We start from the raw sequence: 10,549 nt of genomic DNA, 5'->3' as shown, positions 1-10,549 counted from the left end.
ATCGAAGCACTTTGGCCTCTCTACCTGCCTGCCTGCTTGCCTGCCTGCCTTCCGACCTCGCTACCTGCTCTGACAAGACTAACGCGCGACGTACACACACACACACACACACACACACACACACACACACACAGGGACTCACGTATATATATTCAAAGTAACATTGTAACAGATATGTGTACATCGTCAGTACATCATCAGTACATCGCAAGTACATCGTAGGTATACAAGTAGTAGTACATTTGTACATAGGTGTAGACATATAGAAAGATAGGTAGTATGTATACATGTATATATATGTACACATGTATGGATGTACAAACAAGGAGAACTAATCCAACATGTGACCAAATATACATAGACTGGAATGAATGGTACAAACATGGTCGACGCGTTATTCGTACAATGATTGGAGCAAGTCCACCCCCGTTGCGAGAAAATGGTGGGTGGGTTTTGAATCTCACACTTCCCATCCATCATTCGCCCACTGACTCGACCACGCTGGCGTCTTCTTCTCCGTCAACCACGGCTTGTGGGCCCCAACACCACCGGCGTGGCCAGCGTGGCCGTGGCCAGCGTTGCCAAAGGCCTTCTTGTACCCCATGTCCCACCGATCCTCGACCTCCATGAGCATGGCGCGCTGCGGCTGCGCGTGAGGCGGAATGGGGACTTTCGGCTTGGGCCGTCTTCCCCGCGGCGAACCTGTACTGCCAGTGCCAGATCTGGTAGAGCCCTTGGCCGTCGTCGTTGTAGAAGTTCCTTCGGTCAATTGAGGGGAGGCGTCGTTCTCAGCTTCGCGGATAATGGCCTTCAACTCTTTGTCGTCGCTTGTAATCTGCGCCTTTATGTAAGCGACATCACCCGAACTGTTCAGACTCGACATGACACTTTGTCGTGGAGTGTATGCATATCCATTCAGATCAATCGGCCCGTCCTTTGGCACAACGGCCGGGTCTAAAAACGCCTCGGACCCCTTTTCGAGCAACTGGTTGATGTCTAGACTCTCGCCGTGAGGGATCTTTTCCGGGTGGCTGGGCGTTACGCAGTCCATATCGACTTCCTTGCGGAGGACATGATCAATGTCTACTGCTGAGAAGAATGCACAAGACTGCGGAAGATCCTGGATCCCGATTTGCTGCGAGAACATGGCTCTGGTCCATAGGTTGCTGATTTGCAACGCCATTGCCGCTCTATATCTGTCCTCATGTTTGACCAGGTACCTGATCTCGTCGTGCACGGTGATTGCGAGGCGAGCATCCAGGTTGAATCGCCGAATCAAGTAGTCCATGCTGACTATCAGAAGGTGGAGGTAGTCGACGCCCGAGGACTGAATGGCCCAGTTGATCCGAGAAGTCATGAAAGAGCCTTGGTTAATGAATCTTCGCATGAGAGCTTCGGTAATCCCCGCTCCCAGCACCGGTGTACGAGGTCGTTCTTGCTCGGCAAATTCTTCGAGTTTGTTGAAGACAAAGGATTCGGTACCTCCTCGCCAGAAACTGCCATTGCCAAACATCTTGCGCCTTGTACGAGTGCCTTTTGTTTCCTTGTAGAGTTTCGTCGCGATCTCATTTGTTTGCTGTTCCGATAGAGAGGGGTTAAATTGCCGAAGCAGAGTCGCGGCGAATTTCAGGCCAGCACCATAGATACGACCGTAGTTGAACACTTTGGCGTCGTTACGGGAAATTCCCAGAATATTTGCGGTCTTGGAATGTAGGTCAGTCCCAGCGGCTTTGGTCCCTTCCAAAGTCATGAAGCCAATTGCATTTCCGCCGTGCAGCTGAAATTGGGCATCGCCCACAACTGAAGCAATCCAGAGTTCTTGACTATCAACGTCTGCGCCAACAAAGCAGTACCCTGGTGGTGCCTTGATCATGGCCTTGAGTTCTGATCCCACCCTGTTCGATTTGGCGTTGGAGGCAGTGAGCCACGTATTCTCCACTGCCCGTCGAGTGATGGTACCCATGGGGATGATCTGAGGAAGAATAAAGCCTTGATCAGACTTGCCGGCCAGACTAGGGTCACGATCGGCTTCTCGAACGACCAGCTGAGAAGTGATCCTATCTCGGGCCGAGATCCAGTACGAGCAGGACGCGTTCATCTCCAAAGCTTCTTTAGCCAGAGTGAATTTCGACGACAAAGTACCCTGTTCAAAGTATTGCAAGTAGCCCTTGGCGAGTGGCGACGCACAACGCGCTGTTGGGCCATCTTTGTGGGGAAGTTTGAAGTATGTATGTTGGAAGTCCGATTTCAGCTTGGGATTCGTCTCTTCTGACATGTCGCAGCTGACCACATTGCTGTGCTCGTATTTCCCAGTGTCCTTATTCGGCACGCGAAAGGTCCAACCGTGTTGATCAGACCATACCAGAGGATAGCCATCCCAAGACAACTTCAACAACAGCGGAGCAATTCTCGTGCGCACCGTCAAGTTTATCGGAGACGCGTTGGAGGTGAATAGATCTCGATACCAGTTGGGCGCGCCAGGTTTCTTTTGTCGAGCCACGGGAACAGGGGCCTCGCCCTTCTTCTTAGCTTTCTTATATTTGATCTCTTGACCTGTCCAGTCAAGCTGGTTGAGCCACGGATCATTTTCGTAGACTTCTGGCTTTTCCTTGACCTCCAACGCCGCCTCTGACAGTTGCAAAAGCCGCTGCTCGACATCTTTCAGTCTTTGGAGATACGTCTTCTCTGCTCGGGCAACATACTCATCCCAAGACTTGTCGACAGGGAGGATGACGGACGACAAATGCCGTAGTGCGGCAAAGCTGACAGGATGTGGACAGGTCTCGAGGAAATTGGGAAAGACTTTCTGGAAGACTTTGTGCGTGATCGCCACATCGGCGGCGCAGTAGTCGAGCAACTCTTCAATTCGCTGAACGATGCCTTCTCGGTCCAGTTCACCAAAGTAGTCTCTTTGACTCTTGTCGATAGTGATGCCTGTATGGAACTTGGCCACATCCCGTAATGAGTTGATTGAGCTCCGGCCGACCCAAAGCTCCTCCTCTTCCTCGCTCAGCATCTTACTCTCAAGCATCCTCTGCAGCTCTACCGAGTTGTGCTCACTTGACATTTTGTCCCGCAAATCCCTGTTCTTCTTGTGCTTCATCCAGGTTGGCCGCTGCCTAGAGCACATACCATTGACAGCCACATGTAGCGACATGGTGTCGATGAAGAAATTCCGCGACTGCTGTAGGTCGTACTCCTCCTTGACTCTCGCCCGGTCATACCCAATATTGTGTCCAACCACGATCCGCGGTTTGCTTGGGTCGCCCAAAGGTATCAATTGCCTCGGGTTTGTCGTTTCCCCCAGCAGCCAGGGCGATATCCAAGCATACCACGCCGTAGGACTAGCAGCGGTGGCCATGACCGCAAAGGGCGATTCTTTCCACATGGTTTCCACATCGAATGACAGCATCGCGTCGTCTGGCGCATCCACCTCTTCCGTCGTCATATCCGGGTTATACTTTGTCCACCCGCTTCGAATCACCCATTTCCGTGGTCTTTGAGGGGTGTTTGCTCGCACAAATGCCTTGCCATACGACAGGTACGGCTCGGCTGCGTCGAGGCCCAGTTTGGTGAAGTGCTCGTCCAAACAACTTCCAATGACCGGTGGTGCATCCAATCCGATGGGCGGGGTATTGTCCTGATTTTTCCCCAACAGGTCATGTCGCCGGAGGTGGTCCTTGGACAATTCAACCAGCTCGGGGCGTGGTCGAGTGGCCCCAGAAGGAAAAACTTGGGGATGGAGGTAGTCGCTTAGTTGTTGTATGCCTATCTCATTGTACCTAGGATTCGCGACTCGGGCGAGGGACTTTCGATCGGCCGGCGAATCATTGCGGGAGCGGTCAATGTCGGAGGCATAGTGTCGGCGCAGGATGGCAGCCGCTCGCGATGCAAATTGTGGCCGCAACCGGAATTTTTGCGACGTTCTGATGTAGCCTCGCGCACATTGCGCGGGTGTAGGAGGCCACAGCATCTATGCGACTATGTTCGGTCACGGCGAGACATGGTGAAAGGGAGTTGAGGTGGGTAGTCCAGAATAGGAGTCTTGACGTTGTAGACTCAGGAGACGAACACGCGATGCGCAAATGGCGGCGCCCCATTGTGGAGAGATAAGAGTTCCTATCGCCACGTGACAGCCCCCTTACTCCCAACTTGGTAGATACTTTGGTGCTTTTCTCTTTACGTCTATTACCATACTGTGTACACAACCCGCTCGGCAAACACTAGCGCTTGACACGACCTGGTTGATCTGGGACGAAGCAATGGCATTCAACGCCAAAAACCTACAGTACAACAAGCAAGAGCCTTCCTTTCTCCGTAGATTGAAAGGTGAAGTTGGAGGGCTCGATGGACGAAACAACGTCCAGATCCCTCGACCAAAGAGGGACAGGTTAAAGACCGGCGACGACGATGAGGACGAACCTGTGATTTTGGATGAGCGAGGTGAGCGGGTCGAAAAGGCCGAGTTCGAGCGGATGATGAAGGGAGAAGACGGAACTCCAAACCCTTCCGAGACGGAAGATGCTGGTGCTACAGTGGCTCAAGGGGCCGGACACCAGGATGGCGAACACCCTGATAGACAGAAGGTGACAGAGATTGGCTCTGCGGCTAATGCGAAGAAGAGGAAGGTCGGCAAGGTTGTTGGAGGCGAGGATGAGCAGGAGGCAGGCACCAACCATGGAACGGAGAACACGACGAAACGCAAGGACCCTCCCAAGGAGAAAGACGAGAATCCCGCTGCGGCAAAAATCGGACCGTCTGCAGCAAAGCCTGCAGCTAAGAAGAAAGGAAAGAAAATCAAGTTGTCCTTTGACGATCCAGAAGGATGAAGAGAACGACATTGGCTCTCCCACCGTTGAAAAGCCATTCAGAATGGTAACAACGAATGGGCTATCCCATCAGGATCGCATACCGGACGAGGTTGCGTTCCAGGAATGACCCATGGAGGAATTCGAGTCAGACTACGTCCCTACCTTGATGTATCGGGATTGACCAGCCGTGGAAAGGGTTAAAGACCTAGTCCATGATCTCCGACCGCCACAAAATCCTCGGGCTAAAAACCTGAGAGTGTTTTGGGCAACACCTGACGAGAAAAAATGATACGGATTGAAAAGAACCCCGTCCGAGTCAAAGAGCTGGATACGAGTACATGTCAGCAGCCTGGGCATGCGACGATATCACCATTGAAAGTCAAATATAAAACACAGAGCGTGGTATAATGGATCCCGCCGAACCAGCCCTCGATGGAAACGCCAGGCACATCTCATCCCATCTCCCTCATGATCCGCCCAATCTCTCTCCGAGCAAACTTTTCTCTCTCAGGCTTGGGCATCTCAGATCCAGCCTCGCGGATAGCGACGACTCTCTCCATCAGCACCTGCAGCTGCTCGACCTGGGTGTCTTCATCTTCTCGACCCCTTCCGGATCCCTCCCGGTTATCCTCATCACTGTCATCACCATCATTTTCGAGCATCGACATCTTCAACTCCATTATCTCGCGCTGGAGCTCCTGATCAAAACCCAGGAGACCCGCGGTATTTCCGAGGATGTCTTTTGAAGTAGAAGAAAAGAGGTCGTCAGCGTCCTCGTCATCATCATCATCATCAAGTTCCGCCAACTCATAGTCTCCGTGTCCATCATGCTCACCGTCCAAATCGGGCGATGCCGACCAATCTACCCCCTCGAGCACCTCGATGACGCGCTTAATCCCCGTCTTCTCGCCGAACTGATTTCTCTCGTCCTCTGCACCCCTGTTTCCATCCTCCGCCTCCGCCGCCTCCATTGCACTCTTCCCATCTTTCCCCTCGGTTGCCACCCCCTCGAGCTGCCCATCCCACGCGACAAAGTCCCACCCCAATATGCCCTCTTCGGACAAACAGAGCTCTTCCAGTCGCTCCGCCGTCTCGTCTAACTTGGCCTTGCTCACCGCCGGCGCCATAGCCTGGAGGACCACGACAGAAGCGACGTCCCGCGTGTAGCTCTCGCCCTCGATCGCCTCGCGCAGTGCATGGACAGTCTCGATGGGCGAGACGTATGAACGTAGAACCTCTGCATTTGGTAATTGCGATGTAACCAGGGGGAGGACGAGTATGATTCCACCGATCACGGCGCGGACCTCTGCCGCCTCGGACGAGAGCATCTGCTCTCTCCAGTGCGAGAGGGTCACGGGCTCAGACTCAGACTCGGAGGACACCTTCCCCGATGCCTCTGCCGTTGCCACCGCCTTTTTCCCGCCATCTGCGTTGCCATGTTCCAAAGTCACAGTCAAAGGCAGTTCGTCACACCAGATCCCCACGTTGGCGGCGTAGTATTTCGTCCTCAACCGCAGCGGCGGGTGCGAGGTATACCCCGCAAAAGAGGCGACGTCGTCTGACGGCCGCGAGCCGGTGATCGCCTCTAGAAACGGGCGGAGCGGCGGCGTTGTCGTGTTGTTCGGAGGTGATGGCGAGAGGATCAGGAGGCGGAAGGCCGATGGCTTTGCAGGTTGTGATGGTGGCGGTGGTGGTTGTGATAGTGACTTTGATGGCATCATCGTCCCTCTTCTGCCCTCCCCCTCCGCCAGAGGTGTCTGGTTGGTTGGTTGGTTCGTTAGTTACTCAAAAAGAAGCCGGTTCTCGGTCCCTCAGCAGACGGTCTTGATGATCCAAATACCAGGTCGAATTCTATGACTACCTGATAAACTACTAAACAAATATTTCGCGGGTTCGAGAATCGAGGGTTTCAATTCTTAATATAATACCGAGTGTCTCTCAGCCTTGGCGGGCTGGCAGGTCGTTGTTTTCTAATGCATTCGTAAGCGAAAGGGCCACAATTGTGACACCCTGCCGCGCATTTTCATTCATATTGAGGCATCAGGAGTCATCCAACCCGTCACAGTCTGCTTTTAAGCTAGGCTCGATTCCAGTATGGTTCATAGATATCCTGGAGTGCGGCCATATCTTCCAGAGTTCTGTTTTCTCACACACCGTTTTCTTTTCTCGCTTCCTTGTCGCCGCTGAGCCCGTGCCCTTCCATGCGCGACAGATCTTCTGCTCTTCTAAGTAAAGAGTTCGCGCGCACTTCCTGAAGAAACCATTTCCCAATTTCGCCGTTCCCATAATGGTCAATGTGCATTTAATTCCTCCTTCCAGCCCGCGCCCGGTTGACTGTAGCTCTTCCTCTTGCCAATCCCACACCGCGACCTCTGGTGCCTCTCGATCTGAACATGGGCGCATTCCGCAGCATGTCGGGGACGATGAAGAAGCGTACGTGGCTGCCTCGGATGTAGACTTGATCGAGATGCGACACTCGGCCGTCGCGTGCCGTGGCGGTGATGTCCTTCAGCTGGACATTCATGTTATCTTCGGCTGTTCAGATTGTAGATGTTAGCCTCACAGTACAAGCCGTAGGTTGAACGGGTAATCGCAAGGAAAATAAAGTGAGGCGCACCTTCGAGCAGCTTTCCTCGGTATACCTGACCGGATGTGAGTTCCAAAGTCACCACATGACCCTGCACGGCGCGTAGATCGTCAGTATTATCCAGTATCGCTTATGGGCCAATGTGAAGTGCTCACCTGTGCCTCGTTGAGCAGCTTGATCGGGATGCCGATGGTGGAGGTGAGTTTGCCCATCGTGGGCGATCACAGGGGCAAAGGCTCGGCGCAAAAATGGCGATTGAGGGCGACAATGGGGAGACACAGGTCAGAGCAGTAGCAACAAAATCGAGGCGGCTGCAAGAGATCCAAGGTTGGAGGTTGAAGTCGAGGCACTTTGGTTTGGAGGCACCGCAGCCCACGAAAATCAAAGCAACATTTGACATTTTGAACCTGCATGACTAAGTCCGACTTAACTCCGCATCATTGTTCATCACTTCGAATCTGCGTCTCCATCCTCCTTCGCGTTGGGCTCGACTCCCTCCAAGAAAGAAAGAATCGAGCCATACTTTGACATGCCACTCTTTTCTAATGTCCCCGCGCTTCGCCTGACCCTAGCCTACGCTCTGAACGAGCCGTCGTGCTTGCTTCCACACAGAACCATTCCGACCCTGCTCCCACTCCCACTACCCGTTGGCCCTTGGCTTCCCTCTCTCAATGCCGTCGGCAAGAAACCTACCATTCGTGCGCTTGTCATAGACAAAGACAACACCCTATGTCCACCGGAGACGGTGAAACTGCACCAGGCATATATACACAAGATCGAAAAGATCAAGGCGAGCGACGAGTTCAGCCACAGCCCGCACAGCATCTTGATCGTTTCCAACACTGCGGGAAGCTCCTCTGCGCCGGAACATGAAGCTGAGGCCAAGCAGCTGGAGACGGAACTGGGCCTTCCTGTCCTGAGACAGCATCCCGAGCGCAAGAAACCGTTCTGCGGGCCGGATATTCTACAATACTTCAAGGACCATGGCGTCACAGAGGATCCCAAGGAGATCGTAGTTGTGGGAGATCGCCTGGCCACCGACGTCCTCCTGGCCCGCGAGATGGGGAGCTGGAGTATTTGGATCCGCGACGGATGGCGTAACCCGGAAACGCCTGGGCGAGACTACAGGGGATTCTTCAGTAAGATAGAGAGCCGCTTCGAACGAGTTATGCGAGGTGGGATGGGAAGGGTAGCTCCGCTACCAAAGGATGTATCATCATGAGGGAGACCAAAAAAGGCCAGAAGCAATTTCGTCTTCAATTCATTACTATCTCGAGTTACCCATGACTGGGATCCTCGACGCTTTGCTGGGTGGCACGCGATGTTTCCGGCTTAGCCAACACCGGATAAACCATCATTTTCAACGGCTTGCCAACTGGTCTCCATCAACCGAGCTCCCGGAAGTGACAGTCGGCGTCTCCCTTATCGAAGAATGGTATGGAGGAAGAGACTTGGTGTCACCCGGGATAGTAGAAATCACTGCAGGCAGCTCGGACACATTGGAGGGAAAATTAAGCTGGCTGGTGCTTGTCGACTGGAGTCTGGCCAGTGGTGACTCGGATGGGCTGGCAATGGGCATCGAGTTCGTCCTGGCCATCAAGTCCCGCTTGACCAGGGCACTATTGTCGGACGTGACCCTTCTGCTCACGATCTCTGCCACGGCTTCTTTGAGAGAAAACTTATTCTCCTTGACTCTGACCTCCATCCGGCCGGAAAAGGGGATCCTGGTCCAAGTACTTTTGTCCTCGACGACGGGCAGCTCTGCCTCACTTCCTTCGGGAGAGGCGAACATGACAAACCTCACACCTTCAAAGAAGACTGTGTGGCTCGACCCGGAATTGACCAGACACGTCGCGCGTTTCAAGTCGATCTGATGCCGCGAGCATCTGGCCCGGTGGGAAATGATTGTTTCGATGGCTTCGTCTCGGCCGATATTCCGCTCCGACTCGTTCTCGTTGTCTGTAAAGTCTCTGGAGAAGAGACTGTTGAGGTTGGCGCGGCTCGGATTGGTATTGTCATATTCGAGAAACAGCCTCTTGAGGCACTGCAGGCCTTGGGGTGACTTTGTCGTGATGGCGTGGTATGAGGCGCTGTGGTCGTGGAGCTGGACTTTGCTCATGCTGACTGAGTATTTTTGTCCTGGGGTGGTTGACGTTGACAGAGAGTGAAGACGATCTTTTATTCTTTACTCTTCACACCTGATCGACTGCCTGGTGCTTTTTTCTTATTCTGTTCGTTGTACTCGTCCTTCACCTTCACCTGTACAATTCCTTGTCGCGTTGTTGTTGTTGTTGTTGATCGATGTATGTACCAAGTAGAGAAGCCACAGTCCTCAATCCTCACTCAGTCTCTCGTCTCTCAGGAACCCAGTTCGTGCCAGTGTGTGCTAGTGCCAGTGCCGGGGTTAGTTTCACGTTTCACGATCTTGTTTCAGGCCCTCCGCCTCCCCTGGTGTCTTTCCCCCCGTTGTCATCTCCCCATCCAATCTCGTTGCCATTTCCAATGGGTGTTAAGCGCGCCACATACACACCACACATGGACATGCATCCCATCACAGCACAACGCAGCACATAATACTAGCTGGTGTAGGCACAAGTACCTCGTACTCCGCACTCGGTAGGTAGTCGTGGTACGTCATAGTCGAAAGATAAGGCCTCCCAAGGCGCGCCGCCACTACGAGTCTACGAGGCTACTGTGCGAGGTACATATGTAGTGATATAAGTTACTCGTGCGGCCCAGCTGAAAATATTACCAGCTCTCTCTCTCTCGCACGCGCGCGCCGCCTACCGAGGTTAGTTGGGTCGAGTTGTTGTCTGGATTCAGAAGGCGTTCTGTTCTGCCGTTCTGGCGTTAACTAATTAACTTAACTAACGGTCCGTGCTGGTGCTCGTACTCGTAAAACACTGGGTCGGAGGCGTTGAGGAGCTGAGGAGGTAACGCGATCGGGCGAACTATGCGAGGTGCGAGGTTCTGTGACTTGTGATTGGACTACTCGAGTAATTACCCCGTACATACGCGCAGGTAACTATGTACATAGGTAGCGAGCAGGCTAAGTGCTTCGAGCCTCAGTGGGTAAAAGGATGGGGTTGGCCAGTGAGCGACTCCGTAGGTAGGTGGGTACATACATACGTTTGTAGGGAGCTCGGGAGGT

The 10,549-nt window shown here is 53.3% G+C and overlaps 6 protein-coding genes across 6 annotated transcripts; 2 read left to right on the top strand and 4 right to left on the bottom strand.

The window, feature by feature from the left end:
• Nucleotides 1-460: 460 nt before the first annotated feature.
• AYO21_02780 (hypothetical protein) lies at nt 461-3,973 on the bottom strand (the record flags this gene model as incomplete). The annotated part of the gene is made up of 1 exon (XM_022652756.1): nt 461-3,973. The coding sequence occupies one exon, from the start codon at nt 3,971-3,973 to the stop codon at nt 461-463; it is 3,513 nt and encodes a 1,170-aa protein (XP_022514781.1).
• A 289-nt stretch (nt 3,974-4,262) lies between these two features.
• Nucleotides 4,263-4,829, top strand: AYO21_02779 (hypothetical protein; the record flags this gene model as incomplete). The annotated part of the gene is made up of 1 exon (XM_022652755.1): nt 4,263-4,829. The coding sequence occupies one exon, from the start codon at nt 4,263-4,265 to the stop codon at nt 4,827-4,829; it is 567 nt and encodes a 188-aa protein (XP_022514780.1).
• A 434-nt stretch (nt 4,830-5,263) lies between these two features.
• Nucleotides 5,264-6,529, bottom strand: AYO21_02778 (hypothetical protein; the record flags this gene model as incomplete). Its single annotated transcript, XM_022652754.1, has 1 exon — nt 5,264-6,529. One exon carries the CDS (start codon nt 6,527-6,529, stop codon nt 5,264-5,266), a length of 1,266 nt encoding a protein of 421 aa, XP_022514779.1.
• Nucleotides 6,530-7,113: 584 nt separating this feature from the next.
• Nucleotides 7,114-7,610, bottom strand: AYO21_02777 (small nuclear ribonucleoprotein Sm D3; the record flags this gene model as incomplete). Its single annotated transcript, XM_022652753.1, has 3 exons — nt 7,114-7,346; nt 7,429-7,489; nt 7,554-7,610. The coding sequence occupies 3 exons, from the start codon at nt 7,608-7,610 to the stop codon at nt 7,114-7,116; spliced, it is 351 nt and encodes a 116-aa protein (XP_022514778.1).
• A 317-nt stretch (nt 7,611-7,927) lies between these two features.
• Nucleotides 7,928-8,620, top strand: AYO21_02776 (hypothetical protein; the record flags this gene model as incomplete). Its single annotated transcript, XM_022652752.1, has 1 exon — nt 7,928-8,620. The coding sequence occupies one exon, from the start codon at nt 7,928-7,930 to the stop codon at nt 8,618-8,620; it is 693 nt and encodes a 230-aa protein (XP_022514777.1).
• A 138-nt stretch (nt 8,621-8,758) lies between these two features.
• On the bottom strand, nt 8,759-9,517 carry AYO21_02775 (hypothetical protein; the record flags this gene model as incomplete). Its single annotated transcript, XM_022652751.1, has 1 exon — nt 8,759-9,517. One exon carries the CDS (start codon nt 9,515-9,517, stop codon nt 8,759-8,761), a length of 759 nt encoding a protein of 252 aa, XP_022514776.1.
• Between the last annotated feature and the right edge of the window lie 1,032 nt (nt 9,518-10,549).

This window comes from Fonsecaea monophora, assembly GCF_001642475.1.
Source record: "Fonsecaea monophora strain CBS 269.37 chromosome Unknown Scaff13, whole genome shotgun sequence".
NCBI classification, from domain to species: domain Eukaryota; kingdom Fungi; phylum Ascomycota; class Eurotiomycetes; order Chaetothyriales; family Herpotrichiellaceae; genus Fonsecaea; species Fonsecaea monophora.
The sequence above is the reverse complement of the archived record's forward strand: the minus strand, read 5'-3'. Positions and strand labels throughout refer to the sequence as shown.